Here is a 16542-nt window from a genome sequence, read left to right as displayed (position 1 = left end):
ATATTAAATTGTTTAGGTTAGTATTCAGAGGCAATAGCTGTAGTGGCTTTGGCCTCTGTTGAATGCGACACGCACACACACACGCAAACACACACGCACATACACAGTATAATGCTCTGATAAATTTATTGATTCACACACACTTACTGTTAATGCACAACACTTTCTTTATTCCCGCTGGAAAATATGTCTATAAATACATCATTCTGAAGGTCAGAAGGTTTGTAGAAATGAATATCATTTTTATTTACATGGCATTTCTTTTTGGCAAAGCTTAAATGTCTTGGAACATTAATATAAGCAGCCATTTGAGCTCTGCAATTACATTTGCCATTTGAGTCTTTTTAATGTCATCATCAACAAAAGGAAGTTTCAATTATTTCCAGAATGAAAAAAGGGAAAGAAAAAGGAGATTCTGTTTTGATGCATTATTCTATTTCTAAGAGTTTTCGGTCTTTTGAAGCATATTAAATTGTGTTGTTACAGTACTTTCATGATAATTTCTTGATTTCCCTCCCCCTAATTAATCAGTATTTTTTTATGAGTTTGTAATAGTTTGAACATACTGTAATAAATCTGAGTTATACTGTGTGCTGCAAATATGAAATGGTACTGGTGGATTGTGGATCTTAGTTTACATTTGACCTTTTTCTTCTCATAGGTCAGTTTCTGGGCAGTGAGGGAGATATTGACAGCTCAGACCCTGAAAATACGAGCTGAGATATTGGGCCACTTCATAAAAATTGCCAAGGTGAGACTTTTTTGGTTTTCATTGCTCTTCTAGCCAGTACAGCTTGTTTACTGTACTTATCATCAGTTTCCTTTGATATGTGTTTCCATGGCAGTGGAAATATAACTCACTACAACTACAGTGCTCAGTAGTGATGTGACGTTGTACGCCAAGGCTTCGAAGCATGTATCAAAAAAACTATACTGTACATCTAGCAGTGAAGCAGTGTACCGGAGCTTGATTCGTTTTGCCATCATCACGTGATCAGTGGCGCCCAAAGCTTCATTTTCACCTATTCCCATATGACTGCTTCAAATTTTGATTCAAAAGTTTAAACACCCTCCTGGATTAGTAAAGTGTATAGCGAGAGATTAGGCGTTGATTACATACATTTCTACTGCACTGCACCGGTCCCACACACCAGTAATTCAACTAAAATACAATAGTAATTTATAGTAAAAAGGTTTTGAACCATACTAAAGTGAATAAGCGTATTTTTTTTATAACTATCTTTAAAGAAAATCACTGCATATCGTAGTAAAGTGTTTAACGGAGCGCAGCCCAAAAGTATCACTCACATAGCCTCCTCCTAGAGAATTGGCCTCACATGCAGGAATTGCTGGTTCGATCCTTGTTTGAAATGAGTTGGTGGGTGAAGGATAGTTAAAATACGATAAATGTAAATGCTTCTTAATACCTTGCATTTTACTACAGTCATCGGTGGTATAATGTAACATACCTTAGTGTAAAAACTACAGTAATTGAGTAATTTGTTTATATTACTGTTGTTGTATTACTACATGAATGAGTTGGTCAGTTGTGAACATTTGGCATTATTGCAACACAGTGCTTTCCCACATTTTAACCAGAAGAGCTTTGAGTAACAAACCTTTTTCTGATACAATTGGGTCGAGCGCTTCGCTAGTTCAGAAAGCTTCATTTTACCATCACTAGTGCTCAGCATATTTAAGTACACCCTCACAAATCTCTCTTTTAAATTCATATTTTAAATAGGAAGCTTTACTATTTTATATTCTTTTATATGCATTAGTTTAGTCAGTGCTGAAACCTAATTTTAAGCTTACTTAACAAAATAACTTACGTTAACAGTCCAAATACTAGTACACCCAAATTTATAAGTTTTAGAAAAATGTTAAATAAATAAAAAAAGAGAAAAATCAAGAGAAGAAAAAAGTCAAAAATTTAGTTGAAATTTTATTAGTTGTATTTTATTTTTGCACTTTTTTGCTCAAATTTAATTGTGTTATTATCACGGTCAGAGGTTGGGGAAAAGGAGCGAGGACTCAAGTGCAGAAATAATATGGGTTTTACTAATATTAAAATAAAATAAACAGCAAAATAAATTACCCGAGGGGGAAAACATTAATAAAACAAATAAAAAATCAAGACAAACTAGACAGGGCCGGTTGGCAGGGATCAGGACTGAAACACATCAGGACAAGGTGACATACGACGACGAACTGGCACAGGACAGCAGACACGAGGAGAATATAAGCAGAAGTAAATTAACACAAACAGATGAATAAAATTAATTAATAATGGGTTAACAAGGAGGGTGGAGCTAGACAATAAACAGGAGAGCACATTACATCGAGACAACACAAGTCATGTGCTTACATAAAACGACAAGAACATGAAGCCAGTGAGAGAACTCATTAACCGCACATTCACAAAGGACAAGACTAAAGCATGCGGCCACAATGAAAACACAGCGCCACGTGCTTGGACAACACAAACACAAATAGACGCAAGACACGAGCACACGATAAATTAAAACACCTTACAGTGCGCTCACACATAATCAACAGGCATGTTCAATCTCAGCGCCAACCGAAACCAAAACCAACCAGACTGGGACGCTGAGAATGAAACGAAGTGCGATGCCGACAGAACAAAACACAAACACGAGTAGAGCGCATGTCCCAAGCACACACAGAGCCCCTGCGCCCGCATCAAGCGGGAGTGCGCAGTCACGACGACGTGCACCCAGAGACAAACACAATGACAAAAAACAAGTGCTCGACCCGAGAAAACTTGAGCCGAGCACAACAGGACAGGACAAGACAGAACTAGTGTCCGTACTCTGCCACCAAAACAAGAATTTATAAGACCAGAGTGGCAGAACCCTGACAATTATCTTTCTATTTTTCAATATGTTTGGTAACTAAAATATAATTTTAATAAATATATCCGTTTAATAAATCTGTTTTGTTTAAATGCACCAAAATATGTTGCCTATATTCACTAATAAATAGATAAAAATGTTCATTTTCAAAGTGGGGTGTACTCGGTTATGCTGAACACTGTGTTCTCTTATACGTTCAGTCAAATTTGTGTTAATATTTTCGTCCAGATCTAAATATAATTTGGTATTCTGATAATTGTCTTTGGCACTGGTATTACTAAAATGTGTGCTATTAGAAACTTGAACAAGGCATTAAACATTTTTCTTTTTTTCTTTTGGCTGACATTAATGACATTTTTTTGGATTAAACCCATTTGTTTAAGGTCAATGTGAAGGAGTAGAGAGATTTCACTGGAGTGAGTGTTTTTGCTGTAAATGGAGGATGAGAATAGCTAAATAATCAGTTGCTATAGCCACCGCTTCATACTATGCAAAACATTTTTACACATTTTTGTCATGTCAAGACCACACACGGCTTCTCTGCTAATAATCTCTTGCCATCTTTTGCAATGTGTGTGATCATTGAGACAGACTTCCAAAACAAGAACATAAACAGGAAATACCATAAAATCAGGGGATTTGTTGCTAAACAGTAGCTCTACAAATTCTTCCCTAATTGGCTAATTTCACTTACTTGTTGGCCAGCATGAGTTGGCGTCTGCAAAAATCCTATATTGTGCTTGACTAAATAAAACAATAATTTCTTGCATCTCAACCAGTGGTGTAAAGAGTACTAAAATATATCATACTCAAATAAAAATCATTACTTGCCAAATGTGTTACAAGTTGAGTAAAGGTATTACAATTTTAAGTAAAAAGTGGCCTTTCTAAACGTATTCACTGACTAGTGACTACTTAGTGACTGGTTAGTATTATACTGTGAAAATTAGTGCATCTTAATTGCTTCAGTGCAATTTTTATTTAAGAGTGTTTCTAAGTGTAAGTTAGAGTATATTTATGGACTATACATTTGAAATGGGAGATTCATTTATTGTGAGAACACCATTAATCAATACTTCCACCTATAAGCAGACTAGAAAACAGGTTGATGTAATTAAATATTTAAATATTTACCAGAATCTGTGTAATGTAAGAGGCAAACATCCAGCTTTGATGATATTAGCTCTCATGTTATGCACTTTGAACTCTGACTAAAGTGTCCAATAGTTGGATCAACAAACCAAGCTTGTACAGAACTGACAGAATACATGCAAGTTGTGCGTGTGTTTGAAAACATTGCATTCTGTAGTGCGTTAAGTTATTGTGCAAGGTCATTTGGTGATTTCAGTCATCATACAGTAGGCATCCTTCATCTTTTTCATTGAGATGCTGTCTCTCGGTTATTCTGTGTAATGATTTTGCATCATCTTAGACACTTTTAATGCTTCCACACTGTACATTTGCTGTTTTTATTAAGCATCCATGTCTGTTGATCTATGAAGTTGGTCTGTCTAATGCCATTTTTCAGTTTGGTATTTGATTAGATGAAATTCATGGTTCTGATTATTCCACTTAGCCAAGCATTGTAGACAAGATCAAACAAAAATATAAAGCAGTAACTAAAGTTTTAAGGTAAAAACGCACTTTTTTCATTTATTTATTTATTTGACCATAGACTTTTTATACTTTTTAATCATAGCTCTTTTTATTTATTTTCTCGCAGCCCCGTGAGCAAAATGCAGCCTGCAGGTTAATGATGACGTAACTATCATTCAACCCCAAACAGTGGCACCTTAGTGAATATAAGAATTTGAATAATTAGTATAAATGAATATTACACCTGCTCAATGAAAATCAGACGATTCACTACATTAATAAATCTGACATAACATGACCACCATGGGAACAGCGCCATTGTGGTCCAGTGGTCAGCACATTGCGCTATGATGCCGCCGAGCCGTGTTCAAATCTCACTGGAGTAATTATTATTATTTATTTATTTTATTTTTAAATTTTTTTATTGTTAAGACATATAATACTGTTAGGGTTGTTGAATATTTGAAGTTCTAAAGCAGCTGTTTTCTTGAAAAAGACGTGATAGTGTCATTAGAAACTGTATTGGAATTGACCTTTTTTATAGTCAGTCTTGAACTGAGGTGGGCCGGTCTAAGACTTGAAACTCCAGGGCTGAAAAGGAGTCCCACTCCGGCCCTGGGTGCAGATCACACCGAACACACTTTTCTATTCTGAGAGCGCGAGATGCAGCGTACTGCCTTGATTTGTTTTGTTACTAATCAACCACTAAATCAGCTGCATAATGTGTGCAAGCATATGTGTGTGTGTGTGTGTGTGTGTGTGTGTGTGTGTGTAATATGTGTAAATGTGTAAATATTAAAATAAGGCTGAATGGCTGAACTGAAATGCCATCAGTCTACAGAGATTTTCCAGTATATCTCTGTTGCAATCAAGATTTCACAGTAATTACCCCAAAAAAGCAAAGCAAACATTATTAGTATAAATAAAGAACTACAATATATATATATATATATATATATATATATATATATATATATATATATATATATATATATATATATATATATATATATATATATATATATATATAAGAGAGAGAGAGTTAGATTTAGAATGTCACTCAACTAATTTATAATGATTTCATCAGCTGGAGTTTGAAGTCCTTATTATGCGATCTCTGTCGCCATCTTGTGGCGGAACGTCAACCATCAATTTCTTTGGTCTGCTCAGACAGGCTGATGGCAGTCGATGCACTGAATCTGATGCTCTTGAAATTATAAATATTTAAAATAGGCACTGTTCTATTTTAAATATAAATAAACTGCATAGTTACAATCTAAACAACTACATTCTCACTTAAAGAAAGCCTCAAAAGTACATTATGTTTTCCAACAGCAGCAATATTTGTAAACTCAAGAGTGTCCTTTGCTTGTCGCTGTATGTGGGCGGAGTAATACACAAGGAGTGAAGAGGGGTGAAGAGGCGGTACAGGTGCTGTTATCTGCAGAATATCGCATGGTTATCAGCCAGTCAGATTTAAGAAACAGACAGAACTGTTGAATATATATATATATATTATATATTATATGACCAGCTAAAACCAGCTTGACCATCCTAGCCAAGCTGGGAGTCCAGCCAAAACCAGCTATATCCAGCTTAAACCAGGCTGGTCAAGCTGGTTTTAGCTGGATTTGGCTGGTCATTTTTCAGCCTGACCAGCTAAGACCAGGCTGGAAATGGCTGGAAACCAGCCTGGAAGTGGCCAAAACCCCTCTAAAACCAGCCTGGTCGACCAGCTAAAACCAGCCAACCAGCCTAGGCTGGTTTAAGCTGGATTTTTCAGCAGGGATTTTTCAAATATATATATATATATATATGTGTGTGTGTAGTGAATAAAGTGTATAATCTAATTAAAGATTATTTAAAAATGTCTTGTTTTTTAACCTATTTATTTTTATTTTATTTTAGATTTATGGTTAAATCTACAGTGACAGTGATATGAAATGTCCTGCATTTTTCTTTTGAAATCTTAAAATGAAGTTAAATGATCACTTTTTGTTTAAAAACAAAATTCAACTGCCATTAAAGGTTCAGGACACCCCGGAGAACTTTTTTTTTTTATATTAACAGATGTATGTGTGTTGATCATCAGTTAAGACAATGTTAGCACCTGTCAGCTTTAATTGTGGGGAAAACTGGATCATTTTGAGCTTTTGTCAGCTAATTTCAGCTTCCGGGTTTAAAATGATTTTTGGGGCGGGATCAAAATCGGCGACGTAGCGCAGAACTGCAAGTGCAATGATGACGCGTCGGTTTCTCATTATTATTCATAGTGGAGTTTTCTTATCCTATGAGAAGAGCCGGCTGCTTAATTATTCATGAGACCTGCCAGACCTGCCAGTGTTAAGCCTGAGCTGAGAGACACAGAAACCACGGCACAGTATTTAGCCGTTCATGAAGGCTCATATGCGTTTGTTTCCATCATCCACGGGGTTTGTTGCATGTTTTCCCCCGCGATCTTGTCAGGGCCGATCATACAGTAAAGCTGTGTGTGTGCTGCTAGCATTTTTGTCGGGAGAGCAGCACGAGAATTAGAGAATGGCGTACGCTGTGTTTTATCAGGAGTTCGTTCACATTCAGACACATCGCCGTGCTGCTGTGTTTGCCTAAATCCTCCAGATTACCAGCAGGGTTAATGGTTAAAATAGGCGGGTCAGGAGACCTGCTGCACTGAGTCTGCTGGATACAGGAATTGAGGGAGAAGTCCTCATTTATAGTGTTTACATGAACACACATCTTTATAATGATATAAATTGTGGTTGTCTGTATATGAAGTTACGAATAACAAATGTAGCAGGGCATTAAATCACTGTTCATTTCTTTGCATTTTAACTTTGTAAACTATAAACTCATGCGTCTCCTCTTTGTGTCTCATTTTGTGAGCTAAATGACAACAGCAGTTATTCACTCCCCTTCTCCCCTGCTGGCCACGCCCACTCCTGCCCGATGCTCGCGGAGCTCCACGCCCATTAATCATGCATCTTTTGAAAAAATTCTGAAGTAGACTTTAACCGAAAGAGGGTGGTGTCATGGCCCTTTAAACAACCATTTTATGTTATTTAAACTCTTGACAGTGGTACCAACAGTCCCTTGCTACCAACCCCCCAACCCACACACACATATGCGCACAGACTGCTGCGATTTTAATCAGCCTACATGCTCTCCTTAAACTCAATGTACCACGACACAGGAAAACCCACTGAACAACTCTGTATGGTTGAACACTGACCCACAACACCTGCCAAATCTGAAAAAGAGGCATACCCTGCTTCCAGCAGACATAGTGCCATAGTGAGCTTGAAAGAGCAATGCTACCGTTTATGCTAATGAATAAAGCAGACCAGGCAGTAACTAAAAACCAAAGCAGCTTTGCTTTTTTCCCGCTATCCATAAAGTTGGTTGATACATAGTGCTTCACAGAGGTCAAATAGTATGGTACATTGACTGTCCTAAACTATTAATTGGAAATTGTTTGTTTGTTTGTTCATTTGTTCGGTTCTTTGCCTACACGTTGTGTATTTAAAATCCTTTAAAGCATGGCAATTGGTTGATTATCCCTTACTTATAAGTGTGTTTTCTTTGTCCTTATAGAAACTACTGGAGCTGAATAACCTGCACTCCTTGGTGTCAGTGGTCTCAGCCCTTCAGAGTGCTCCCATCTTCAGACTCAGCAAAACCTGGGCGGTCAGCAAAACCTATTTTATTTTATTTTATTTTATTTTATTTTATTTTATTTTATTTTATTTTATTTTATTTTATTTTATTTTATTTTATTTTATTTTATTTTATTTAAAGCAATATAGGTCATTTAATTTTATCAAAACAAAATTCAAAGCTTCCAGAAACCATGAACACAGCCACAATTGCACTCCTCCTCAAACCTAATAAAGACCCAACACTACCATTAAGCTATCGTCCAATCTCACTAATTAATGTAGACACTAAAATAATTGCTAAAGCACTTTCACATAGAATAGAAAAAAATCATGCCATCCATAATCCATCCAGATCAAACCGGTTTTATTAAAGGTAGACAATCACCAAACAATACACGCAGACTCATAAACCTAATACACCACTCATCAATAAACAAAAACAAATCTATCATAGTCACCCTTGACGCAGAAAAAGCCTTCGACAAAGTAAACTGGAAATTCCTGTTTTCCACATTAGAGAGGTTTGGTTTTGGGGAGTCATTTATTAATTGGATAAAAATTCTCTACACTTCACCCTCAGCTACTGTCATTACTAACGGACTAACATCATGCAGCTTCTACACCGGGGAACTAGACAAGGATGCCCACTCTCTCCCTCTTTATTCACCATATTCATTGAACCACTTGCAGCAGCTATCCGTCAAAACAACTTTATTAAAGGAATTCAAACATTAAACATACACCATAAAATAAGTCTTTATGCTGATGACATATTATTATACTTACAAAATCCCCAAACATCATTACAGGAAACGATAAAACTTATTGATACCTTTTCAAATATTTCTGAATATTCAATCAACTGGAACAAATCTGCTATACTCCCATTAAATTCCACCAGTGTGGATGTGACATCCCAAACATCACAAATCCCTCTGTGCACCAACTACATCACATATTTGGGTATCAATGTTTCCGCCAGGCTGTCAGAGTTGTTTGCACTTAACTATACTCCGTTACTTAAAAAAATAGATGACGATCTGCAACGTTGGATGAACTTACCATTATCCATCATGGTTAGAATATCAGTAACCAAAATGTCCATACTCCCAAAAACAAACTATTTATTTTCAATGATTCCAACACAACCCACACATACCTGGTTCAAATCTCTAGACTCAATTATAACACAATTCTACTGGAAAAACAAGACCCCAAGAATTAAACTGACAACCCTACAGAAACCAAAAACACAAGGAGGATTAGAAGCACCACATTTTTACAACTATTTTTTTGGCAAATCAGCTTCAAAACATACACAAATGGATTAAACCTAACTCATCATAATACACATGGCAAGACATTGAACAATCAATATGCAAAGACATTAACATTTCAGAATTACCCTTTCACAGTCAATTAATCAAGAAACATCACTGTTTTAAAATGCCGACAATAGAAGCAACTCTGACAGCCTGGTGGAAATTCCATCAGGTCACAAGTTGCCCACTCACACCATCTAAATACACCCCAATTTGGAATAACCTTGATTTCCTAGCCAACAAGAAGCCACTTAACTTTCGCACATGGGCAGCCAAAGGAATCACACAACTTCAACATATCTTTATTAATAATAATCTGGCACCATTTCCCCATATAGCCCAGACATACAGCATTGGGAGTAATTGCTTTTTGGAATATTTACAAATCAAATCATCAATTAAATCAAAATTACCTAACCAATCAATCAAGCTAGACCTTCCACCTCAAATCTCAGAGTTTATTAATATATCTCCCTCCAAAAAATTGCTCTCCCAAATATACAAAATGATATCAAAATCAGACAATGCATTAGTTCTACCAACCACTAAATGGCAAACAGACTTATCTATTAATCCCAATGCTGCATTCTGGACTCAAATTTGCAAAAACACATTTTCCATGACTAAAAATGCTAACTTACAACTTATACAGTACAAAGTACTTCACAGATCACATTTAACTGGGTAGAAATTATTTAAAATGGGTTTCACGTCAGAAATATGTTCACATTGCACACAAAACACCCCAGACACATATCTTCATGCCTTATGGTATTGCACTTAAATTAAATCATTCTGGGAAAATGTTACTGACTCACTCTCCAACTTAATGGGTTGTCACATCCCACTGTGTCCCTCCCTCTACATATTAGGTGACATATCCACAATCAATATAAATAATACAAATGGTCAGTTTCTGCTGGTGGCTCTAACTATCGCAAAGAAAACTATCCTCATGAACTGGAAATCAAGAAATACCATTCACATCTCATACTGAAAAAACTTATTAACAGAATACATCTCCACTGAAGATCCTCTTTGCCTGAAGCCATTCCCTAACAACACCTTCATCAGTACATAAACAAGAGGGGAGGGGAGAGAGGGGGTCAGGTAGAGATAAGGAGGAAGAAAAAAAAATCTAATATTAAATCTAATTTAAAATAAATAAATCAATTGGAAAAAAAGTATAATGTAAACAATCAAAATAAAAGAATCATAATTCGGTCTTTATATACTTCTTTACTTTCCCTTTTGTTCTATTTGTTCCCCTTTCCTGTCTCTATCAATGTTATTTATTCATTTTATTATGATTATTATTTATAATATTTGTTTTCTATGTATTATTATTATTATACATAAATTATTATTATTATCATTATTATTTATATACCAGTACTTCTCCTGACCAGTCCAACAACAGATAAAAAAAAGAAGAATAAGTGTGAAGGAAAAAAAAAGAAAGAAAGAAAGAGTAGAGGAGGAAAAGAAAAAAAAGAGAGGGAAAAAAGGAAAGAAAAAAAATCTACTTAAATGTACTAAATTCACAGGGTAAAGTGTAACGTAGGCATGGCAGTCTGGGCACTGCACTGGACTGATCCATGCCACACGTCACATTTTTTTTTAATGCATCACAAAGCAACTGACAAACACTATATACTGTACCTCAATGCCCATCACACCACTACAACCTCCTCAGTTCGTTGTTACAGCTGTTGTTATTTTTGTTATTATCATTATTATTAGTATTATTATTATTACCAGTATGAGTATATTATAGTTATCAAGTTAATAATCTATCATACATATCTTTAATATTATTCTTCCATGTGGGTTTGTATAATTCATAATTAGCATTGATATAGTGTTTTCTTTTTTATTTATTTAGTTTTTTATTATTATTACTCATTTTTTTTGCTTATTCTCATTGCTTTGTTTGCTGAACTTTATTTTTCCTCTCTCTTTTTGTTTCTTTTCTTTTTCTTCTACTCCTCCCCTTCCTTTTCTGTTTTATTTTATTTATTTATTTATTTTTATTATTATTATTTTATTAATTTTTGTTTATTATTATTAGTTTATATTCTCTTTCCTCTCTTTCCCCTTCTACTTACTACTTACTACTATTATTATTATTTATTATTATTATTATTATTATTATTATTTATTATTATTATTACTTGTCCTCTCCCTGATTTCCCACCTCCCCTCTCCTCGACACCTTTGTCATAAATGGTATTACTTTTATTTTTTGTAATCATTATTATTATTACTGTTCTGACTTGTCCTGTTATCTTTCCATTATCATTATTACAAGTATTTATACGATTATCATTATTAAGGTTGCAGTTGTTGTAGTTGTAGCGGTAGTAGTTGTAGTAGTAGTAGTAGTAGTAGTAGTAGTAGTAGTAATATTAGTAGTAGTAGTAGTTGAAGTAGTAGACATTGTAATAGTATCGATTGTTATTGAGTAATTGTTACGGAGATTATTGAAGTAGTAGTTCATGTAGTAGTAGATGTCATTGGTATAGTAGTAGCAGAAGTAGTAATGGTGTGGTTGTTACAGTAGTAATAGTAGTCGTTGTTGGTGTAGTAAAATCAGTAGTAGATGTTGTTGATGTACAGTAGATGTAGTAGAAGTGATTGTGGTGGTGGTAGTAGTAGTAGTAGTAGTAGTCACAGTAGACGTTGTTGTATTAGTTGTAGCAAACACTATAGTAGTATCAGTAGTGGAAGTTGTTGTAGTGGTATCAGTATTAGTAGACATTGTAGTAGTAGTAGTCGTGGTTGTGGCTGTAGTAGAAGCAGTAGTAGTTGTAATATAAGTAACTTTCTGTAGTAGTAGTTGGTGTAGCACTTGTGATTTATTATTATTGTTGTCATTTATTACTGTTGTCCTTTCTTTCTTTTTACTCTCATATTTACTATCATACATTAATAAGCATTGTTGTTACTCCCTACCTCTGACTGGTTTCTTTCTATATGTTTTATCTATATCTGTGACACTTGCTTCATTTATTGACTGTTATTGTTCCTAATGTATGTACTCTGACCTGTCCACCAAGTTACCTTTACATGCATACACACTCACACGCACATACCAGTACATGACTATATTGTTGTTGTTTTTGTTTTGTTCTTGTTTAGTTGCTTTGTATTTGTTATTTGTTGATGTTTTCTTGTATTTGTATGATTTTTGCATATTCTTTAAAAAAAAATAAATAATAATAATTTAATTTAATTTAATTTAATTTAATTTAAAAGTTGTTAAAGTGGAGTACATTCAAATAGTAAGTAAAATTAATTAATAGCATGTATTTATTATTATTATTATTATTATTATTATTATTATTATTATTATTATTATTATTATTATTATTATTAATATTATTTGTGTTTATTTTAGCTATATTGCATGTTAATATGCATTTACCATCATTAATTAATAGATGTATTGTTTGATAACATAATATTTTGCAAAATGTAAACTATACATAAACTATAATAATTACAATTTTTTGCAGAAATGTTTCCTACTTAATTATGGCATCATACCTGAATAGAAATAATCAATTATGATTTTTGTGTATTTGTGATATACGGTTGAAGTCAGAATTATTAGCCCCCTTAGTTTTTTTCTTTTTCTTTTCTTTTTTTAAATATTCCCTAAATTAGGTTTAACAGAGCAATGACATTTTCACAGTATGTCGGATAATATTTTTTTTTCTTCTGAAGAAAGTCTTGTTTGTTTTATTTCGGCTAGAATAAAAGCAGTTTGTATTTTTTTTTTAATTCGATATTTTATTCTATTTTTTATTTCGATAGTCTACAGAAGATTATACAATAACTTGCCTAATTACCCTAACCTGCCTAACAAACCTAATTAACCTAGTTAAGCCTTTAAACATCACTTTAAGCTGTATAGAAGTGTCTTGAAAAATATCTAGTCAATTATTATTTACTGTCATCATGGCAAAGATAAAATAAATCACTTATTAGAAATGAGTTAATGAAACTATTATGTTTAGAAATGTGTTGAAAAAATCTTCTCTCCGTTAAACAGAAATTGAGGGGGAAAGGGGGGGGGGTGCTAATAATTCAGGGGGGCTAATATTTCTGATTCAACTGTTCTTTCACAACGTCATAACTTCTAAAGCACATACAAGTATTTTTCCATATGATTTTGTTACACTTAAATGTCTTTTTTAACATTCTGTTCGCATACTGGGAATTTATTGTATTTAACCACCGAACAGCCATTCTGCTTCTTTATAATTTAGCTGACAATGCAGTGTTTGTGTTTATTTCTCCAGAGAGCTCTGGTGCTCTTGGATTTCCATTGATCTTTTTTGCAGAGATGTAGATGAGAAGGCTTTCTGAATGCATGAGGACAGTGAAAGAATGAGCCCATTGGATCACTTTCTGAACATTTAAGTGGCTTGGAAAATTTTGAAAGAGTCGCTTCTGAGACCTTGTTTAGTGTTGCCAAAGCTTTAAATCTATTTATAAGTATTTGTATCACCCCAGTTTGAAGTCCAAAACCTCCTGGCCTCTTTTCTTGAGGAAAACAATAGTAGAGGAAAAACTCTATATGCTTTATTGCCATTGACGATGAGAGAGAGGAAAAAAAAAAAAAATTAACTGGAGACATCAAGAATTGTATTTGACAAAAAATACAGTATAAATAATTAGAATTGTTAAAAATAACTTTATATTATATAAGGTTATTCAAAAATAATACCACAACGTTGAAAATCTGTGTTAAATCAAAGAAACATAATGGAACCTTGGGTAATTAATCAATGTGAAGAGTACTTACTACTTAACAAAGTATTTTTTTTTTCAGCAGAAAAGAAGTTCATAGATGTTCAGTATTATGACCCCCTCCTGACAATTGAGTGACATCAACGCAAAAGTTGTGGTATTCTTTTTGAATCACCCTCAGGGTTCAACGCTAAGGATTTTTTCTACTGGTTCGAACGGGCCAATGTTTCAGATTTTTTTTCTAGCCATGCCAAAATTATTACTGTTTCCACCAAAGAAAAAATTAAATTTAATAGCTATTTTTAGCCACATATTTTAAATAATGTGTCCAAAATAATGTCTATAATGATTTAAATGTTAACAATTATTTAAACAATATTTTTAAAATTTAAAAAAATGTATGTGAGCAATATTATGTGTTAACAAAACAAAAGAGTAGTATGGAAAATGTGAAGATGTTTTATTTTAGTTCGAAAATATTTAACAAAAGGTGGCTGCAATCGGGCCAGTAATGATCCTGTCTACTGTCCCAAGCGTCTCTTACACTGGCCCTGGGCCATCGGGCAGTCGTTATTGTTGAGCCCTGCCCTTTATTTCATGTGATCATTTTCTAAATATTTTTCTATGTAGCTTTTAAATACTTGAAAATTCACTTTAAAAACATGCATACTTAAAAGTGATACTTTACTCTTTATTATTATTTTTATTATTTATTATTTAATTTTTTTTATTATTTATTTTTAATTAATGCAAGATAGTACAGTGGTCCCTCATTATTCGAAGGAGTTATGTTCTTAAAATAATCCGCAATAGGTGAAATCCATGAAGTAGGCAGCTGTATTTTTTTACAATTATTATAGAGGTTTCAGGGCTGTAAAACCCTCACTGTACACTTTATAAACTTTTCTCAGACAGGCATTAACATTTTCACACTTTCCTCTCTTGTTTAAACACTCTCAAAGTTCAAACTTTCATATAAAATAATGTCCAGTACTATTGAATGAAGCCAAAGATCAAAAACTGTTGCCAGGAGCAAACATTCATTGCTGTCAGCAAAAGGTTCAAAAAGCTTTTTAACATGATGTTAGCATGGCGTGTCGAGGTGTGGCACATTCGGTAGGCGAACTCCTTTACGATGGTCTTGAGGACAGTTACAACCCTTTTTGCATTCTTGTTAGAACTCACACTGCTAGCAATCCAAAATTTATGTTAATTAGGAAAGTTGAACGCATTCTTTACTGTACAAGAGACACAGAGGAGATTGATTGAAAATTATCAACAGCCAATCAGGACACAGAACACAATGTGCTGTAAAAAAATCATGTCAAATTGCACAGAAAAAATCTGCGAAGCTGCCAAAGCTGAATTGCATTATAGCAAGGGACCACTTTACAGGCAAAAATTGTTTATATGTATATAAATGATTTCATTTAATATTTAGTTTTTTTTAGACATGTATGCACATATTTAATTAATATTTATATTTAAACGAACATTTTAAAAAATCTAAAAAAATATATAAATCTTTGCAATTCTTACCTGGTCTAATAACATGCGACACATCAAGATTCCAGCAACAGCCAACTTGGATGTCCGCACCATATGCGTCACGGCAGAAACATTTATATAACAGATATTCAGAACTGCAACAATGGCTTAAACAACCTGTCCCATCGAAACTGACAAGTTTAATAAATATTGTCAAGCTGCCGAATTCTGTATGGCAATAATTGTCACATACTGTAAATGGCATACTGGCAAACATTTAACACTGAATAAAGCACATAATCAACATCTGAGGTCATCATTGTCATTGTAGATGCTATTTAGCCGTGACGTCACCGAAGTAGAAACCATTTGGAAAATGGGAGCTTTGCTCATCCCTGTCATGGATAGTTATAAGAAGAAGTAGAAGAAGAAGAAGAAGAAGAAGAAGAAAAGGAAGAAGAAGAGCAGCAGCAGCAGCAGCAGCAGCAACAACAGCAACAACAACAACAACAACAACAACTTTATGAATGGTAATTGTGTTTAGGAAACAGTGTTGGAGTAATCAATTACCTGGGGAAGAATGTTGATAATTGTAGGTTGAATGAACCGCCAACTTATCCAGCACCTTTTTTACGCAGCGGATTCCCTTTCAGCCGCAACCCATCACTGGGAAACATCCATTCACACTCATTTACACTCATACACTACGGACAATTTAGCTTACCCAATTCACTTGTACCACAAGTCTTTTGATTTGTGGGGGAAAACGGAGCACCCGGAGGAAACCCACGCAAAAACGGGGAGAACATGCAAACTCAACACAGAAATAGCAACAGACCCAGCCAA

The 16542-nt window shown here is 34.3% G+C and overlaps 1 protein-coding gene across 1 annotated transcript in view; it reads left to right on the top strand.

Moving 5' to 3' along the window:
- The window catches only part of ralgps1 (Ral GEF with PH domain and SH3 binding motif 1), a 200135-nt gene that overhangs the window by 31342 nt on the left and 152251 nt on the right, over positions 1–16542 (top strand). Inside the window, 2 exon segments of the mRNA NM_001100146.1 lie at positions 662–751; positions 8064–8156. Coding sequence (NP_001093616.1) covers positions 662–751; positions 8064–8156 — 183 coding nt within the window.

Source organism: Danio rerio, chromosome 8, assembly GCF_049306965.1.
Source record: "Danio rerio strain Tuebingen ecotype United States chromosome 8, GRCz12tu, whole genome shotgun sequence".
Lineage (NCBI taxonomy): Eukaryota > Metazoa > Chordata > Actinopteri > Cypriniformes > Danionidae > Danio > Danio rerio.
This window is presented reverse-complemented; position numbering and strand designations above follow the sequence as displayed.